The sequence below is a fragment of the Vulpes vulpes genome, chromosome 12 (assembly GCF_048418805.1).
Source record: "Vulpes vulpes isolate BD-2025 chromosome 12, VulVul3, whole genome shotgun sequence".
In the NCBI taxonomy this organism is placed as follows: Eukaryota; Metazoa; Chordata; class Mammalia; order Carnivora; family Canidae; genus Vulpes; species Vulpes vulpes.
Genome location: NC_132791.1, coordinates 172,180,979 through 172,201,419, shown reverse-complemented (window position 1 = coordinate 172,201,419; position 20,441 = coordinate 172,180,979). Strand labels below are relative to the sequence as shown.

At 44.9% G+C, this 20,441-nt stretch overlaps 1 protein-coding gene across 1 annotated transcript; it reads right to left on the bottom strand.

Annotated features, from left to right (window-relative positions):
• Positions 1 to 4,595: 4,595 nt before the first annotated feature.
• On the bottom strand, positions 4,596 to 18,060 carry C12H16orf46 (chromosome 12 C16orf46 homolog). Its single transcript, XM_025988592.2, has 5 exons — positions 17,685 to 18,060; positions 14,398 to 14,480; positions 12,957 to 13,026; positions 10,991 to 11,235; positions 4,596 to 6,877 (listed from the first exon to the last, which is right to left on the bottom strand). Exons 4-5 carry the CDS (start codon positions 11,195 to 11,197, stop codon positions 5,888 to 5,890), a joined length of 1,197 nt encoding a protein of 398 aa, XP_025844377.1. The 5' UTR covers positions 11,198 to 11,235; positions 12,957 to 13,026; positions 14,398 to 14,480; positions 17,685 to 18,060; the 3' UTR covers positions 4,596 to 5,887.
• Between the last annotated feature and the right edge of the window lie 2,381 nt (positions 18,061 to 20,441).

Below are 20,441 nucleotides of genomic sequence, written 5' to 3'. Positions count from 1 at the left end.
GAAACTCATTGCCAAGGCCCTGCCACTAACTTTTGGTACTTGACTGTGGAGCAAGTTAATATGGGACAGAATGCTACAAAAAAGAAACAGCAAAGTATTTTTTAAAAAGTGATACTCTTTTAGTTTATCAGTGAAACGGTCAAATGTGTGAAAAAAATGAAATCACCTTTTGAAAAAGTATCTCCATGGTGACTTTGTTACCTTCAAAAGTATATATGTCATTTCAATGTGAACCAAATTGTTTGGGTTTTTTTGTTTTGTTTTGTTTGTCATAAAGGCAGGAGCTTATTAGCATGGTATGTGTCAGTAAGACCTTTTTACTGCTTTTGCCTGCAGCTTCTCTACTTTGCTTTCTGGTGATGCACTGCTCTATCCATGTCCTTGTTTGGTTTTATGATTGCCTCTCAAACATGTTGCTGTTTAGGACTGAATTTGAAGGTCATCCCCCTTTACCTTTTTCCTGTACTGTAACAAGAAATTTAGTGACTTCAGAAAATGTAGAGCTTGTGCTGCAATAAAAATGTGGCAGAAGTCAAATGCATCTGAATTAAGTAATCCTAAAAGGGTATTTAACCTTCCAATGCACCGCAATAACATCTCCCCATTTAAAGTGAGCCTTCAGAAACTACAATTTTATAGTACACTTTTAAAAGATTTATTTAGAGAGCAAGCAAGCATGCTAGCATGAGAGGGAGGGTGGGAGAGGAGCTGGTGGGACGAGAGCTGGACACAGGGCCTGATCCAGGTACCCCCCGATCATGACCCAAGCTGATATCCAAAGTCAGATGTTCAACCGACTGAGCCACCCAGGCGCCCCTTAGAGTACACTTTCAAGAAACTAGCCAACTCTGCTTTCGAGATTTATTGGCTTATTCAGTTCATGGGAATACTTTTTGTTTAGCTATATTTGAGAGTGTAATGCTATTAATTGTAAGCTGCTGTCAGTTCGTTCTTTTTCACCTTTTTGGTAATACTTGCCCCATTTTAAAACCATTTAAATCGGGGATCCCTGGATGGTTCAGCGGTTTAGCGCCTGCCTTTGGCCCAAGGCGTGGTCCTGGAGTCCTGGGGTCAAGTCCTGCATCGGGCTCCCAGCATGGAGCCTGCTTCTCTCTCTGCCTGTGTCTGCCTCTCTCTGTGTGTCTCATGAATAAGTAAAATCTTTTTAAAAAATAAAAAAATAAAACCATTTAAATCACCATTCTCTAACGAGATACATGCACCTACGTAGTAAGTCTGGATTTAATGTTCTCTAGCTACTATAATAAGGATATGACATTCCATTTTCCCGAAATTACATGGGAGAAATCAGTCATGAGGATTGAAACTAAGCCTTCATAGAGTCATGAACAGAATCAGAACTGGTGGTATTTATCCCAAATTAAATGTTTGATTTCTAGTTTTCTTCAGAACACATGCAGACCAAAATAAAATTGCTAACAGTCCTGTGACACTAAAAATATGACTAGTTTATGGTATGTTTTCAAGTTAACAGTGAAAGTTTTTAGAAGCAGAGAAATTGTTTCATTTGAAAAGATACACAGGGAAGAAAGGTTTGTAGTTTGAGCTAAATCGGGGACAAGAGCTATTTTCATATATACATATGATGTATCAACTTGCCAGTGGCTACAAGGAGTGGTATAGCCATGCGGGCCACCTCTTAATATTCACACTGAGTTAACACAAGCAGTGAATGTTGAGAGGATTGCTTAAACAGTAGGGAATTCTGAACAATGGCATTAAATGTAAACATGTCAACATCATTGAATTTTCTTGAGAACCTTGCCAAAGCAATAATGCACATTCTCAAAAGATGAATATGAGAATATTGACAGCTTTTTTTTTTTTCCCCTGGGCACTGGCTAAGCGGGCCTACTTTTCTTAGGAATTATCTCAGAGAAAAAAGCAGGCTTGTGATCGCTTCCTTCTGGGGTGTATCTGGGAAGGTACCACCAGAAGACCCTGAAGGACCAAGACAAAACTGAGAGCACCAGAGGGCTTTCGATCCAGAGCACCTGTGCTTTCCAGGATGCGGCAAGCCAGACATCACCACTCTTCCTTTGTCCCTGTGCCAGGACTTGTGCTCGGAGAAGCCACAAACACAGGCATTGGGTCCCTAAAGCACTGGTTCTCAACTGGGAGATTTTGCCCTTGTGGCACTTGGTAATGTCTGGAGGCATTCTTGATTCTCACGACTGAGGAATACTATTGGTATCTAGCAGATAGAGGCCAGGGATGCTGCTAAATATTCTACTCTGTACAAAACAGTCCCTACAAAGAATTATCCAGCCCCTGAACAAAGGAAGGAGAAAATGATCCTCAACACTCATGAATTTGCTTAGGATAAAGATAATACCCAGAAGGGGCTTACAACAGTGCCTTGTAAATTCAAAGGAATTTCTGTATTGTGTGGCTGGTTTTGGCAGAGCTCGGGGCAGTCTAGTCTGGACATCAAGAGCACGGCACAGAGTCCTGGCACCAGCGTCCCAGTGAGCTTGGCAGACGGTGGTAGAGTATTCCCTGGGGTACCAGCGACTGTCCTGATATGCCCTTGGTCATAGACACAGGAGCCCCTCCGTTTATTCTCCATCTTGCTTCTCAGAAGCCCCTAAGCTGCAGCACCAAGGTTGCACTGGACCCAAACCCAGATACCCCACCAAGGCCCAGACATGAGGCCTCAGGTCATGCATCTTGGCCTTCCTGGACAGCTGGGGATAGCCAGAGAGAAATGGGCAGGGTTTCTGTGGGCTCTCTGGGTCCCCAAAGCTCTTGAACTTGGAGGGAATGAAAACCAAATTGGTTCTGGGTTCAAGTAGCATGGTCCTTGAAGTACAGGTAAATTTCACAGAAGGAGGCCACATCCAGAATAAAAAGAATAAAGCTAAAAATTAGGGGAAGTCTCCCTGAGTAGCCAAAATCCTACACACGTGTCCAAATGTAGCCAGGCCTCATGGCTCTGTCAGGAAACATTGTCCAGGTTTCCTGGTGCTCCAAGCACCCCCTTGCCTCACCCAGACCCGCAGCAGCACCCCAGGCTTCAGCCTGGCCTCATTCAGAGGGTGACCTCAGGCCCTGCAGGAGCCCTGTGTCAGGTGCTGCCACACTTTCACTTGGTGATTTTTAAAGTTTGGAGGAAAATAGGAGTTTGGAGAGTTTTATTAATGAGACATCCAATGAGAATGAGGGATGAAACACAGCCCTCCACGTGTGGCTTAGAGAGGACAAGAGGATCCAAAACCTGACTAGGACCATTACCTTGAGGCAGGAAGAAGGCTGTTGCCATAATGTGCTTAACGCCCTTAAATGGTGGGATTTCCCCTGAAAGTTTTTTTGGTGACCTAGATCCCTAATGGGGACTGCATTCTATTATATATTTTTCCTTGGGATGCCTGGGTGGCTCGGCAGTTGAGCATCTGCCTTTGGCTCAGGGCATGATCCCGGGAGTCCCAGGATCGAGTCCCACACCAGACTTCCTGCATGGAGCCTGCTTCTCCCTCTGCCTGTGTCTCTGCCTCTGTGTGTGTGTGTGTGTGTGTGTGTGTGTGTCTCATGAATAAATAAAATCTTTTTCAACAAGTATAAATATTATATATTTTTCCTTTATCTAGACATGGACATCAAAGACCAGTCTGGATGCCCTGATTCAATCTCAATGGAAACAGGCAAAACCTAGAGTGATTTTATCCACAGAAAACAAGCTACACCCAGGTTAATGCCAATAAGATCCCAGAGGAGCTTAATCAGGTTAATAGAAAAAATACCTAAAGAGACACCAAATGCGGGCAGCCTGGGTGGCTCAGCGGTTTAGCACCACCTTCATCCCAGGACGTGATCCTGGAGACCCGGGATCCAGTCCCACATTGAGCTCCCTGCATGGAGCCCATTTCTCCCTCTGCCTGTGTCTCTGCACCCCCCTCCGCCCCTCTGTGTGTGTGTGTGTGTGTGTGTGTGTCTCATAAATAAATAAATAAAATCTTAAAAAAAAAAAAAAAGAGATGCCAAATGCACAATACTTGTATCTATTCATAGAGGAATCTCCTAGTCAGTGTGTTGTTGGCCAAACTAATTATTTGCTCAAAGAGAAGGATACTACAAAGCTTTAAATCTGGGCCCTTTCTTTGTTCAGACCAGCCCTCCTAATTCTAAATCATTACCCTCAAAATCTGTAGAATTTATGACCCTTATCACAACAAAAGGGTTTTTCTTACAAAAAAATTCTAACTTAGATCAATGTTTTCCGACTGTCTCCAGATCTCAAAATGTAAGCACCCCGAGGCTAAGTAGGTGGGCTCTGTCCCTTGCTCACGCTGGTAGACATGCTTCCCTCCCAGCGACACTCCTGCCCATGTTCCATACTGAGCTTAGACATCATCTTGCTGTTTCTGAGATGAAGCTTGAAGAACCACTGACGCAGGAGGGCAGGCTGCCAGAGCTGGGTCCTCACACAGCACCAGGTCTCACACTTCACGGTCCTGACGCAGCGGGAGAGCAACAGCTTCTTGGGGGCAGAACCTAGATGGTTTCTTCATTCAGAGAAGAAGAGGTGGGCAGAAGCTAAAAATTGCTTTTAGACTATAAAAAAGAAGTGTCCGACCTCAATAGGCAAAGTACACCTTTTAATGACCATTGTACTATATTCATTTCTGCATTTCTAGTGTTTTGTAAAAACAAATCACAAAACAATTAAAAAAAAAAAACTAAACTAAGAGACAAGACATTACAAAGACCAATTGTGGAAAGCAGATGTTTACAAACACAGTCCTACGTCTGTCTACCCATAATTTAGGGGACAGGAAGTCCAGAGATCAAGTACAACCTATCTTAAGCAAATGCAAACTATGTAATTACAGAGCGGCTAAATGGTTATTCATACTACAAAGTGGTTTTTCAGAGCATTTCTCTACATAGCATTGTCACTTAGCACTTAAAATATAACTCATTTACAAATGTTTAATTTATATACAACGTTAGGAAATATGCATTGGGGTAAAATGAGGGAAGAAGGGAGAAAGTATTCCCTATTCTGTGTCTGTTTGGGATTGAGAGTTCCCAAAAATTAGACACAAGTTCAGACTGGAGGAAGCATGAGGGGTGACAGTCATAATCACAGTGACATTTTTTTTCCCCAAATAGTTATTCTTAACCTGCTTCCCAAGATGGACTTTATGGAGCTGCGGCTAAAACTTTTCCAGACATGGAGACTAGCATGAGGCTATGACCTAAGTATATGAAACCCTGGGATGTGCAGCATGTAGTGGATGCGGTATATCCGTGGATATAAGGATATGACACCTCAGACACAAGGATGTTTATTTGGACACAGGCTGGGGTTACCTATTAAAGCAATGTTTCAGATCTTTGTTGCAGGAGAAAATGAAGCATGATAGATAACTATATATGATAGATAACTGCCTGGTTCGCAAGATCAGGAGACAATTTGGTCTAAACAAGCCCTTACACTTGGCTTACGGCAAGGGGGTGGGGTGGAAAGAACCCCTGCCGGTTGGCTCCAGGCTGACATGGGCAGCACTGAGGGAGGTCCTTCAGAGTCCCCACCATCCGCTTGGCTTCCAGGGGGAGTAGAGAGATAAGGCAGGCAGAGGCTGAGACTGGCATTACCAGTTTGCATTTTGTAAATGGCTAAGCAACAGAAGCAGGTGACACATAAACATGGGGGTTTTGAGAATGAATTGAAACCCATACAGTGAGGTTCCATTTCCTCTGGTTCTACAGCAAAAAAAGAAAAAGGACTAGGGGAGGGCCAGTGGCCGGGAAGAGCACCGCAGGAGGGAAGAGAAGAGAGGAGGATGGGATGGAGGGGGAGAGACAGGGAGAGGATGAAAGAATTCAAACAGTACTTATTCCCAGGGAGGTCTATTGTGGCAGCTCAGAGCAGTCTGTGAGTGGAGACTGGAATAACAACTCTGCTCACTGTGAGGGATGGCAAGAGCGTTCTCGGGAACACTTTGGTCTCCAACATTTGGAGCCTGTTTTCCTGCTTGGCCTCCGTGAGAATGCGCTTTTGAGCGTTGATGGGAGGTCTTGGCTCCCTGGCTCTGAATTTGGCTTTGTAGTTTTGCATTCCCTGTTTCTGCAAAAGCTGCACGGTGGTGAGATAGTGCACGTTGCTGGGATTGGGAGGGCACAGCAGGTTTCTCTCAGGCAGGAGGGACCACTGCAGACAGCACGGCTCCACATTGGCCAGCAGGGGTGTTGGGGCCACCCGGGGAGGGAAAGGCAGGGTGTCATTGACTTTGGGGTGCTTGGCCAGCTCAATGGGTCTCTTTTCACCTTTCCCGTCAACTGTTTTCAATCCATACGCACAAGCCACACACTCATCCTTTTCCACACCCAGCACCTTCTCTTCCGGCTGCAAGAAAAAGTTCTTACTCTTCTTACCCAGAAGATCCAAGCCATTTGGGGGTGAAGCCTTCAGGGGAGGCAGAACTAAAAGAGCCCTGGAAGTCAAGGACTCTGAGATGGAGGGACCTCTGCTGGCACTTCTGGGGTCCTTGCCCCTAATAGTCTCAGGGGTGGCCCAGTCTTCCTTGCACCAAACAAATTCCTTTATTTGCAGACTTTTTTTCTCTCCCTGACTGTAGGTGGGAAAGCAGATCTTGCTAATCTCCCTGGAGGCAGCAGTGGGACCCTGAGGGGTCCCTTGAGTCTGGGAGGGGCTTCCTTGATCCTTCTCTGGACCCACCTCAGCAGGAGCCCCTGACCCCAATTTCCCAGCCTGAGGCCTGGCCTCAGTGCTCCCTTGGGAGAGGCTGCCACAGAGTAAGCAGCCGCTGGCAACTTCTCCCACCTTCGCCTTTTTAGGCTTCTTCCTGGGCCAGATGCAGGCAGTTGGAAAAGTCCTTCCCCAGCCTTGAACCTGCAAATAAAGTAGCATGTTACTCCCGGCTGAGCTGCTTACAGTCCAGCTGCTCCAGGGGTGACCACATCCCCATTGGGGGCCATCCTCTCGGAACTGGTATTTTCCTTAAAACTGACTCACCTTTTTTTTTTTTTTTTCTGTTGTTAATTTTAATACTATTTTAGCCTCATACTAAGTAATAGCATTTGTAATAGTGCTTGTTAATCTGAAATACTAGCAATTGGATTTCATAGTAAAATACTAAGCAAAAATATCTGTAAATGGCCATCTTGATGTGCTGGCTCTATATGTTTTCAGATGCACATTAAAGTCAGACCTCTTAATATAAAATCAGAACTGTTTGTACTTGCCTCCCTACCAGGTTCTCTTAGACCACCAGGCTCTGTTATCAGACCCTGGGACACTGCTGTGTTGGACGGGCTGGAGGTAGAGAGGATGAGCAGAGGCAGGTCCTGGAGTCAGTGTATCCCAGAACCCCTGCGCCACTCTCCGCCTGTACACGCCTAGAGTCTCCTGGCTGAGCTTGCAACAGATTCACCATTAAATAGAGTTGCCAGATAAAAATACAGGACCACATCTGAGACATACTCAACACTAGACATATTAGGTACTGTTTACCAAAATTCAAATTTAACCAGGCATCCTGTGTCTTCATTTGCTAAATCTGGCCCTTATATGTTAAAAAAAAAAAAGAAAGAAAAAAAGCAAACATAGTTCCCATGTTATTACTATGTTCCAGACACTGAGCTAAGGATCTATTGGCATTCATTCATTTAACCCTCACCACAGCACTTTAATTCAGGTATTCTGATGCCCAGATGACAAAGGTGGAAACTGTTGTTCAAAACATTATTACAGGGGCGCCTCAGTGGCTCAGTGGTTGAGTGTCTGCCTTCAGTTCAGAGAATGATCCCAGGAGTCCTGGGATTGAGTCCTGCATCGGGGTCCCCACAGGGAGCCTGCTTCTCCCTCTGCCTATCTCTGTCTCTCATAAATAAATAAAATCTTCAAACAAACAAAGAAACAAACAAACAAACAAAAATATCATTACAGCCCACGGCAGGTTCTGGCACATTCAGGTCTGTGTGTTTCCACGCAGGGGACAAGGAGAGGCTGTGAGGAACACAGCGTCTCCCGGGCCACCACAGGAGGCCAGCCTCTGGTTGTCTTGCACAAAAACATCCCTTTACTATCATTCGCTCCTGATCTCTGCACCCTCTCACTGCACATGCTCAGCTCCCCAGATTCCTCCAGTTAAAAAATCGTGTTTGGCATCCCTTTTTCAGAAAGTCTAGTAAGTGCCTGACGCTGAATTAGGCATTCCTGCCCTCCTCATACATCCTTTAGGGCCAGAATTTAGAACTGAGGAACTTGGAGCTAGAGGAAGGAGCCCTCCCTGAGGTTATCGGCCTGTAAGTACTGAATCTGAATCTGGTCTTTCTTATTCCAAATTCCTTGGAATTCAAGGTATTCAAGTAGATACCCTGAATCTATTCCAACAAAAAACTCCCATTTTCTTTTGTATAGTTAAGTCCCAATTCTTAGATGGCAATGATATGTGGGAGCTGTAAGGTCGCTGCCCTGTGCGCTACACTCGAGATAGCCAAAAGACACCTCTCCCAGCATCCTCCACCAGCTTCTGTCTTGGAACCCTGTCCCTTCATGTGCTGCGGAGTTGGTGCTGGGTCAAGAGGACCACATTCCTTGCTTCAGACCTCACTGCTCTTGACCCTGAGTTCCCAGGTGAATTTCCAGCTTTTGCAAAGAAGGGTCCCAGCACGTTAGCTAACAGATCCTCAGGCTAACTGGCCTCTCTATGGAAGGTGGCTTCAGCTGGAATGAGACAAGTCCTATACCCCTGCACATCCCGTCCTCCTCCAGCCAGACAAGGGGATTCATCTCCTGGCGATGCTTACTGAGCACACCAACTTCGACTCAGCTGGATATTTGAGAGAAACCTAAATTCTGGAACTTTAATCTTTTTACAGATTTCCCATTTAATCTGTTAAACAGGTGCACCTGTTGATTCAGAAAATGTTCTCTGCTTGTTTGACCTTAAGAGTCATCTGCACTGCTGCTTAAAAATCCAGATTCTTGAGTCCCACCCCAACCTATGCCAATACTCACAGGATGGACTTGGGCAGATGGTTTTAATAACACCCCAGGTGAGCCTTGGGTTGAGGCTGCTACAGAAGATCTATATCTCCAAGGTGTTCAGGTGGCCTGACAGGGGATCCAAGTCCAGAGATCAATGACACCTGGATTTTTTGATTCTCACAGGTAGGCTGTCACAGGTAAGCTACATGTTGGTTGGGTTGGTCTGAGTCAAACATGTATGGCCCTAAGGAAACCCATCCTGTGAGGTCCCTTGGCTCTGCAAACATAGGAAATTCTCACTAATTGCTGCCAGGAAAGTGTTCTCTGTCCTCATATACATACTGGCCCATGGGTCCCTGACACCAGCACAGGAAGTATCAAAGGGCCACAAGCCAGTGCAGGAAGCTAGCTTTGGTGGGAGAGAGGCCCCTGACACCCACCCTGAGACAAGGCCACCTGAGACACCAGGGGTGGGGGACTGGTTGGCAGAGAAAGTGAAGAGCAACAGGCAGCAGGCAGGAGGAGATGGCATGGTGTGATCATCCTCCACTGTGAACAGCAAACATGCTTTAAGCATGGGGCACATGTGGCATTTCTTCCAATTAAAAGAAAATTCTTTTCCAACAGCCCTTGGATATATACACTTGAAAGTCATTACTTTCAGTAGTAAACTGAACCTTCTAAACTTGGAAAGTTTTATATAGTCAAATAGAACTGTTTATAATCCTAATTTAGCTGGCACGAGCTTGCATGCACACAAGGTAGTGGGGTGGGAGGGTGGTACAAGAGAGAGTACAAGACAAAGGTCCTCAAGACACAACTCTTTCAACTGTCAAGTAGACTTGGGGGAGTTGCTCTGCCAAGTGTTGGCCTCAGTTTCCATATTTATAAAATAAACCAATTATATCAGGGTTCCTCAACATCAGCACTACTGACATTTAGGGCATGTTATGGATTGCATGACTGCGTCCCCCCAAATTCCCATGCTGAAGCCTGAATCCCCAAAGTAGTATTTGGAGGTGGGACCTTTGGGGGTAATTAGGGTTGATGAAGTCAAGAGAGTGGGATCCTCAAAATGCAATTAGTGCCCTTATAAGAGGAAGAGGGTATAAGGGATCTACTTGTACCAATGAGGGCCATGTGAGCACAAAACAGGAAGAGGTTCCGCCACCAGAACCCAACCATGCTGGCACCTTGATCTCAAATGTCCACCCTCTGGAGTGTGAGCAATAAATGTCTGTTTTATATGCCCCCAGTCTATGGTATTCTGTTATAGCAGCCCCAAACTAAGACAGGGCTGGCTCATTCCTTGTGGTGGGGGCCGTCCTGGGCACTGTGGGATTTGGAGCAGCACTCCTGGACTCTATCCAATAGATGCCACTAGCATCCCCTTCCCCTCACCCTCAATAGATGCCAGTAGCATCCCCTTCCCCGAGCCCCCAGTTGTGTGACATTGACAAGCATCACCTGAGAATCAGTGAATTCGATCAAATTTCCTTATAATTCTAAATTTAGGATTCCATTATTAATTCTAGGAAGAGTTTAAGAATAAACCCATGGTGTTCTGAGTGGAACCACTAGGACAGCAATCTCAGATTTCTTGGGGAGCTTAGCACAGCAGTTAAGGAGCTTGGGTTCTGGAGTCCAGAAGAGCTGGATTTAAGCCCTGCCTTGGCCTTTGGCTGGGTGATCTTTGGCACACTGTTTCACCTTTTGGATGCTTCATTTTCCTTGCTTGAAAAGTGAGGCTGTTCATAATACCTGCCTCATAGGGCTATTGAGAGGTTAAATGAATGGATGTATGTGAAGCATTTGAGCTTGCCAACACCAACTGGCCACAAATACCCAATAAAAGGTACTGTTATCATTATTTATATCTCATTTCTATTCCTAAGGTTCCTAGATTTCAATGCTTTTTTTTTTTTTTTTTTTTGTAATTACTCTTTTTGGCAAAAGGAAAAGCTTGAACCAAAACACAGATGCCTGACTGAGGTCAGTTGAAGAAATACTCACGGCTTCTTCCCATCCAGTTCTGATGACAAACTCGTTGGCTTTTTCATCTTGTTCAAGCGTAATGTCACTGATATTGAGAAGACAACAAACATGATTCTTTTCACTTCTTTCATCTGAGCAAGTATACGTTAATTCCGTTTCTTCTGGGCTTTGAATTTCATTATTTTCACTGATTTCTAATTCAGTCTCCTTCTGACAGAGATCCATTACTGTGATTGTGGCCAAGGGTTTTTAACATCTTCTTCCTATAGCATGAAATGCAGGCTGGACTTAGTTATAATAATATTCATTTCTTTAAAAAACAAATCAATGACCCAGGTAAAATAACATCAAGACACATTCCAGGGATCCCTGGGTGGCGCAGCGGTTTGGCCCCTGCCTTTGGCCCAGGGCGCGATCCTGGAGACCCGGGATCGAATCCCACGTCGGGCTCCCGGTGCATGGAGCCTGCTTCTCCCTCTGCCTGTGTCTCTGCCTCTCTCTCTCTCTCTCTCTCTCTCTCTCTGTGACTATCATAAATAAATAAAAATTTAAAAAAATATTAAAAAAAAAGACACATTCCAGAATAGACTGGAAGAAATATTACAAAATCAGCCATTGCCAGCCATTGGTATTATAAAAAATACAGCTAATTGGAAAGACTAATGAATCTAATTAAGGACTGAAGTTGGGACTGAAGAAGAGAGGATAAGATGTTAGCGGATGCTTTATCCCTCGTGATGGGGTAAAGTGCAGCAGGGAATGCAGGTTTGAGCACCCCTGCCCTCCACTCCAAAAAAAGGCCAGATGCTACTGTGCTAACACCACGGGAACTGTGGTCAGCATGGGTGACCCGGCCACTTTCCCTTCTTTCTCTTCCTGGCAACTCCAGATACCAGCCAAGGCTGGAGAACATGTGGTCTAGGCTAGGTCACTCTGCTCATCCTACCCACCTTGGACGACTGGGTCCTTATGAAAGGGGAAATCCGGACACAGATACGCAGAAAGGGAGGCCATGTGAAGAGACACAGGGAGAAGAATGCAAGCCACAGAGAGAGGCCTAGAGCAGATCCTTCCCTCATGTCCCTCAGAAGAAAGCAACTTTGCCCACACCTTGATTTCGGACTTCCAGTTTCCAGAAGTGTGAGGCAGTACATTTCTGTGGTTTCAGCTGTCCAGTGTCTATGGTACTACATCATGGCAGCCTTAGCATACTAGTCCCGTAGGTGGTGGTAATGGTAGCAGTCGCAGTGATGATGGGGGTGATATTGTCTATCATTAATGATATTTTCCCAGGCTGAAAAATGGGGCTTGGCCTTTATAATCAGTCAAAGAGTTAGGAAAGTTGTCATCCTTTTTTTTTTTTTTTTTTAAAGTAGGCTCCACACCCAGCATGGAGCTCCAGTGTGGGTCTTGAATTCAGGACCCTGAGATCAAGACCTGTGCTAAAATCAAGACTCAGATGCTTAACCAACTAAACCACCTATGGAAAGTTCTCATCCTGATTAGGAGCACAGACTTGGTTGCTAAACAGCCAGGGTTCCAATCCTATTACTAGTTGTATGATCTTGGGCAAGTTACATGTCCAAGTCTGTTTGCTTATCTATAAGATGGGCATGATTTTAGTACCTTCCTACAGACAGAGGCTCCCCCTGAGCACCATGCAAGCTGCAGAGATGAATCCCAGGGCCTAGGCAGTGACCTCCAATGGTCCAGCTGTATGCTAAGGAACAGCCAGTGCCTTCTTGAGGATTCCTGGCTTATAATGACACCCCCTGGGGACCACATACTTTGTTCTCTTACCCTAACATGATCCCTACTAGAAACCCACTTTTTAAATTTTCTGTTGAGGTAAAGATCTGTAACTTCTTTTTTTTTTTTTTTTTTTAGATCTGTAACTTCTTATAACCACATCTGTTTAATTACCATTTTGGCTTTTTCACATACGCTTAAAGTGGCATTTTGATGTTAATAAAGTTCCATTTACCTATGGAAGGTCACATATCTTTGGACATCCTAATCTTTTCCAATATGACATCAGAGGAAATAAATGAAATCTGAAAGGAAAAAAATGGTATTAGAAGTGACTAAAAACCACAAGTGTAATTCTGTTTATTAACAGAAACATGATTAAGGACCAGATTGTCCAAACCAGCCTGATCCCTTCATCTTATGAAATTTCACTTCAGTCACTGCTCAGGCCAAAGAAGCTCCCAACTCAGTCATGCACTTTCCTGAATTACAAATACATTTGTCCCACAGGAGCCCAAAGACTTAAGAAGTGTACAGTTCAAAAGGAAAAAGGTAGAGAATCAAAAGGAAAGTCGTTTATTTAAATAATAAAATAAATGTGCACTTGAGGTCAGTATAGCAAAGAAACAGATACAGTTTAGCAGAGATTAAGTATAGTTAGAATGTTCAAATCATTAAGAAAAAAGTTCTGCACTTGAAGTATCTCTGCTGGCAAAGCGCTCATTACTTAGCCTGTTCCAATGGCAAACTGCTCTGATTTACTGGTACTCCAACTTGGCTGTACACCCTACCCACAGAGATTCTGATTCTTATTGGTCTGGACAAAGTCTGGCCATCACTACTTTTAAAACTACCCTAACATGATTGCACAATCCTGCAGAGCTATCAGGAAGATATTTCTTATACTGACCCCAACACAGGTATTCCTGCCCCCTCAATATTCTCCACCCTTGTTGTCCTCCTTTGCCCTCCAGAGCTAAGCTCTGTGATGGGAAGCCCTCCCAACCATGCATGGATTTCATTTCAGGAGATCTAGGACACCTTGGAAAATGCTCAAGCATTTTTTCAGGAAAAGGGCTTGCATCAGAGGTACAAAGCTGTCTGTCACTGCAAAAGGTTGAAGAATCATTGATTCAAAGATTGCCTGTTGCCTCAGCTCCCCAATGGCCCTATGAAAAGGTTCCACATACTCTTCTGTCAGGTTAACCATCTCCAGCAACTTCAATGACTTCTCACATGTCATGAAAATATATGAAATCTGAGAGGAAGATAATATTAACTCTATATTGAGACAGACAGTGGAGGCCAAAGAGGCAGGTATCCAATACCCATCCACTATCCTTCCAATAGGAAGCCCCTATTTTGGAGTCAATAGAAGTTGGACCCAGTGAGGGTACCAGAGTAAGTTCCAATCGCATTATATTCCAAAGTGCCGAAAGAAACCCAGGTAATGATAACATTAAATAATAGAAGTAACAGCTGCATGACAGTTTTAACTGTGCACCAGGCATTTTTATAGGCACTTTACATGTTATAAATATTGTGTTTTATAAGTATTTTATTCATTTAATGGAGGATCATGGGAGCATATTGACTCCTTATGACCAAAAACTAAGAATAATCTCTGAAGTCAGTAAACATAGTATTCTTAGTCAAATAGCCAGATTACTGCATACCAGATTGCGAGGTGCTCCTCTGGAATACTGTTCAAGCTGGATAAGATGTTCCACTACAAAAATAGAATGTTGGTGGTCTTTTCCTAATTAGAAAAAAAAAAAAAGAATTCAATTAGTGGAAAAACTGTCTTAATTTTAAATTTTTCTCCAATAATCATGCCTTCAAATTTTATTGCCCATTCTTCTCTTCCAACTCATGTAAGAGATGACAAATACAAGTATACAAAAAGCTATTAAGATCAACTAAAAGAGTGGATATGTGATTTCTTACAAATTGTATGCATTCTTACTTTTATGTTGAAATGCAAAAATCTGCATGGATGCGATAGTCATATTTTCTGATGGTAAATTATGCCTAGTTTACAGATTTGAAGTAAATCAATGGGTCATACTATTCCACTTCTTGACTTCCATGGAGTTTTACAATCATATGATCGAGAGCTCATTACTTTACAAGCATCCTTTTTCACTCCACCGATAGCTCTGAAGATTAGAATGTTCTCAAAAACATCTGCAATCCTGAAACTTATGCTCCTCAATTCCTGGTGTTCCCCCAAAAAAACAACATATGATAATCCTGAAAATAATTGAAGACAGCTATGATTACTTCAGAAGAGAATCTCAAATTCCCTCATCTTAAGAATGCACAACTTCCTGGTCAAATATAGTAACTGGAAATGGGGCTAATATTTCAAATGTGGTCATCTAGAAATGTCTTTTAAGTCTGACTCCCTTTGATCTGAAATCTACAGCTATTAATTGAACAAAGGTTGTTACAATTTTTTAAAGCTATATCCCAATCTTGATGAACACTGAGATGGAGGTCAACTATAAATTCTATATTTTTTCCCACATGAATGGTTAATAATCCCTGTCTTCTTCATTCCATATCCATGCTGTTAATTTTCTTTAAATTTTTTTTCTTCTTTTGCACTAGATATAGACCTCTGAATGGATCAGATTTCTAAAATTTCCTCTTCTTAGTTTTGGACTATCATTCCAACCTGCTTAGATACTTGCCAATCTGACTCTGACACCCCACAGTTTGGCCATTCATTACCACTTCAAGATTTGCATTTGACGGGCATACCTCCTGTAACATCATCTGTCACTGATAAAATGTTGGTGAGGAGAGGGTAAAGGACAATGCCATGTGGATATGCCTTGTACTGGGGCATTTACTAATTACCAACTGGCTGCAAATTCACCTCATTATACAATTTATCTGGCCTATGCATATAAATCTCATCTACAGGATTCTTGATCTGTTGATTTAAGTAAAATTTTTTAAAAAAGGACTCTTACCAAGAGTTAAATGAATTTATATTTACATTGATGTCTATTAATTCTTAAAATATTTACTGTCTATAATAGGGATGAAGAATAGGTTGCCAATTGTCAGTTCAAATCAGTCCCAACACAACTAGGGTATTGTGTTGAGAAGGATGTTAAGGGTCACCTGGGTAGCTCAGTGGTTGAGTGTCTGTCTTTGGCTCAGGTCATGATCCTGGGGTTCTGGGATCAAGTCCTGCATCAGGCTCCTCTCAGCCTGCTTCTCCTTCTGCCTATGTCTCCACCTCTCTCTATGTGTTTGTCATGAATAAATAAATAAAATCTTTAAAAAGAGAGAGAGAGAGAGAAGGATGTTAAGAGAGACAGGGAAGGATGTTAAGACTTGCCCACTGCAGGAAAAAGTTGTGGTTTGATTAATGATGTCTGCAGAGAATAAAGAGTGCTAGCACACATGCCACCTATTTGCCATTGCTTATATAAAAAGTCAGATTCCAATGGCGTACTCTAGATTCCTACACCTGGTTGACACATTCCCAGGTTTAGATTAATGGGGGCGGGGGGAATGCTGATGGACCAGGAGAGGTCAAAAGCCCAGGATATTTAAATCAAAAGCAAGCTATGATCCCTCAAAACTCCTTGCCACCTCCCTGGCCCTACACCGTGCCCTACACCCACCCCCATCTTCCTGGAAGTTTCAGGTTTTGTTTTTTTTTTAAGATTTTATTTATTGATTCATGAAAGACACACAGAGAGAGGCAGGCAGAGACACAGGCAGAGGGAGAAGCAAGCTCCATGCAGGAAGCCTGATATGGGACTTGATCCTGGGACCATGGGATCACCCCTGAGCCAAAGGCAGATGCTCAACTGCTGAACCACCCAGGCGTCCTGGAGTTTCAGGTTTAAAGAATTTTGAATCCATGTCAGAATTCCTGCCAGGGAGGGATGCTTGGGTGGCTCAGCTGTTGAGCATCTACCTTTGGCTCAGGGCATGAGCCCAGGGTCTGGGGATTGAGTCCTGCATCGGGCTCCCTGCAGGGAGCCTGCTTCTCCTTCTGCTATGTCTCTGGCTCTCTCTGTCTCTCATGAATAAATAAATAAAATCTTAAAAAAAAAAAATCAGCCAGGGAAAGATGGGTTTCTGGCAATCTCAACTGGAATTCTGAATGGATGTTTCTGAGGATCCTTAACAACGTGTGTTGAAAGAAGACAAATCAAGGAATAGAAACACTGTTAATGATGGTGGAAGTTTCTTCATGCAGAGCCAAGCTTCAGGCATATGAAGTAGTTAAGTCCTGAAGACTGTCTTGGGCACGTTGATCACTGTTAATATAGTTTCTAAAGGAAAATGATATGAAGACTTCGATCTAATTTACAGTTTTGGACGCAAGTCCGCAGGGAGTTGAATCTTTGCCTCAAAGTCAAGCACATGCGCCGCTCAACTTGCACAGTTTGTTCCCATTTTCAGGAATATAAATCTTATCTCTCCGAGTTCATTATCCGTGCCTTATGCCGATTACCTGCCCACACAGCACAGCAGCTTTGGCGACCCCAAGAAGGAGCCCTAGGGGCGTGGCTTATACACCATCCCTCCGGGAATAGGGCAGTAAAGCAGCGCGGGTCTCCCCAGCTGTCACACGGCTGACGAGTCTGCAGGAACGCCCAAGTCCTCAAGCACGCACTCCGCCTGTTCCGCCTGCTGCTCCTCAAGCCCAGGTGTTCCACACGGGGCTCTTCCCTCTCCTAGGCCAGCCCCTCCCCTTCCCTGAGGGGGGAAGATCCCTTCTTCCAAGATCCCTCCTGGTCCTCTTCATCCAGCAGTGCCTGCTGGGCCCCGAGAGATGCCCACCCTCCTCTCAAGCGCCCTGCCCGCCCGCAGAACGCGCCCACTCGCCCGCAGGCCCCGCCCCTTCCGCCTCGGCCCCGCCCCGCAGGCCCCGCCCACCAGCTCCTCCCACTGCCCCACCCGTTCCCCGCCCCCCCGCGCCTCTAACTACCTCTCCGCTTTGCCTCCCTTCCTCAGAGGCAGCTCCGAACCGGGCAGGGCCTCTCGCTCCGCTGCCTGCGGAGTCTGGGGCTTTGCCCTGCGGGCGGGGAAGCGGCCGCGGCCGCTCACACCCTCCTGTGGGGCCCACGGGATGGAAGGCCCCCGACAGCCGAGTCCCGCGGGCGGGCGAGGGCGACGGTTGCCTTGGGTTACGGACGCGCTGGGGGCGGGGCCTGCGGGGCGGGGGCGGGGCCTGCGGGGCGGGGGCGGAAGTGACACAGACCCCGCCTCTCGTAACAAAGCTGGGGCGCGCGGGGCGCCGCGGCCGGCGGGCTGTGGGCACGTGCTCCCGGCAGGCTCTGCGCAGCTGCGCGCCCGCCGCCTGCGGGGGAGGGCGGGGCAGCGCCTGCGCCCGCCGTCGAGGGAAGGGGTCAGGCGGAGCGCGGGCCGATGCCCCGTGGACTCCGGCGCTAGAAGGCGAGGGCCCGTGGGCGGCTTCTCAGGTTCCGCCGCTGCCGTCGGGCCACAGGGCGCAGCGGTGCGCGTGGTCGGAGGCCCAGCACCTGCGGGAGGCCGGCGCACGGCGTCGCGCTCCCTGACCTTGGGACCCCGAAGGCAAGTAGCGTCGCGCCCTTGCAGGTGGGAGACGGTGCGGGGCAGCCCACTCCTCCCCTGCTTTGGGCCTCGCACTTTTGAGCACCTGGAGGTGCAGCCAGGTGCCCTGCGGCAGAGCCTGGACCCGGCTCACAACGGAGCCGAGAGCCCGTCCGCTTTCTAGGGCCCCCCCATTCTGAGTGTTTCTGCTGTATGAAAGCATTAGAGGTCTTTTATCGCACTGTGATTAAGAGGCACTCGGGAAGATAGCCACTAAGGCTCCTATACAGAACCCACGGTACTAATGAGCCTGGAAAAACTATTGTGTGACATTTCTCTGGGATATTAGAGCAAAGTACTTTTCTGGATACTTTTTTAGGTGTCATCTTCTTTACCTAAAATGTGCACATTTGTATGTTATATCCCACAACCTGGAAGAAATGGTATGCCTGCATACTTCTAAAAACAGTTGTACAAAAAAATAAATAAAAATAAAAAGTTGTACAAAACTGCGTTACTTCACTGCACATTTTTGTTATAAAACGTTCATAAATTTAAATGGTAGCAAAGTATTGACATCCGCAGTATCACAAATGTTGGCGTTCAGGAATGTTACGCCCCAGGGCGCCGGGGTGGCAGTCGGCTAAGGGCCCTGCTCATTTCCTGATCTCCTAGGCTGTGAGACTGAGCTCTGCGCTGTGGGTCTGCTTGGACCTTCTCTCCCTCTCCAATAAATAAAACCTTAAAAAAATGTTGAATCTTCATTTGAATAGTACTGGAAGAAATCTAAATTTAATGAGTTTGATACTCATCAACATCTATTTAAAATATAATTAAAAGATGGAAATTCTTTTGCTTTTTCTCCTTAAATTCATAATTGTATTCTTATTCTACTTCCAACACAGAACTTCATTCTAACATATCTATGGTTGAAGACTTATTGAGTAGCCGTGTCACTTTGGGGTGCAACAACAACAAAAAATTGAAAGCAAAACTTAAAGACTATAAGGCTAAAACAATCCAATGTTTCCAGATTGAGAAATGTCTTTATTCAATCAATACTCAGTTGACAAACATCAGGAATGTATTACATGTGTTGATAAATACTAGACAATGTTACTGGAAGCGTATCAATGAAATGGGGGACGCTGTTCCTCCCCTTCCCGATTCTTGTATCTGTGGATAAATATCAGTCAGAATAAGACAGATTCAGACCCCATTTTATTCATTTTCTAAATATATATAATCTGAAATACCTTGTCATACAAGATGCATATGAAAGAGTTTTGTTTTTTTTTTTAAAGATTTTATTCATTTAATCATGAGAGACATAGAGACTCAGAGGCATAGACAGAAGGAGAAGCAGGCTCCCTGGAGGAGCCAGGTGTGGGGACTCAATCCCAGACCCGGGATCACGCCCTGAGTCAAAGGCTCAGGCTCAACCGCTGAGCCACCCAGGCGCCTTAAAAGAGGTTTTGTTATAGCAGTCTCAACTTTTTAAAAATTCCTTTCCAAACAGAAATCACGGTTAGCAAAAAATATTTTAATGATAATAGTTGGGTTAGGTCCTCCTTCACTTATTTTGAAAACAGAAAATTTGAAATCACCTAACAGAAGGCTTTGTTACCTAGTCATGAAGGCTACTTTGTTTCTAGAAAGTATACCAAAAAACTTAAGAATTTTACTAAATGACTTTTTTTTTAAGATTTTATTTATTTAGTCATAGACACACAGAGAGAGGGGCAGAGACACAGGCAGAGGGAGAAGCAGGCTCCACACGGGGAGCCTGATGTGGGACTCGATCCCAGGACTCCAGGATCACACCCCAGGCTGCAGGCGGCACCAAACTGCTGCGCCACCGGGGCTGCCCCCTTACTGAATGACTCTTAATTAAGCTTGACTGTAAGCACATTCTCATTAAGTACATGTGGAAGTTGGAAGATGGTTAACTGATTTCCTTCACAAGAACTGTGCCTGCACACCTTGCTTTTAAATGGGCTCTTTGTTGTAGTTTAGCAGGTAAAAACCTGATAGCATGACTAAGTAGAAACATTAAGGGTCAACTGTTTAGTCATGTTTACAAAAAGCCAATATAGGCTGAATCAGGATATCAGGAGTTCTAGTAGAGTAAGATCCTAGAGTTAGCCAAGGAATGTTTCAAAAACAGAAAAAT

Bases quoted from the DNA above. Each gene is read 5' to 3' on its own strand.
- C12H16orf46 (XM_025988592.2), bottom strand. From the start codon at position 11,197: ATGGATCTCTGTCAGAAGGAGACTGAATTAGAAATCAGTGAAAATAAT. The intron at 6,878-10,990 runs GTGAGTATTTCT...CTTTATTTGCAG, and splicing joins GAACTGGATGGGAAGAAGCC to GTTCAAGGCTGGGGAAGGAC.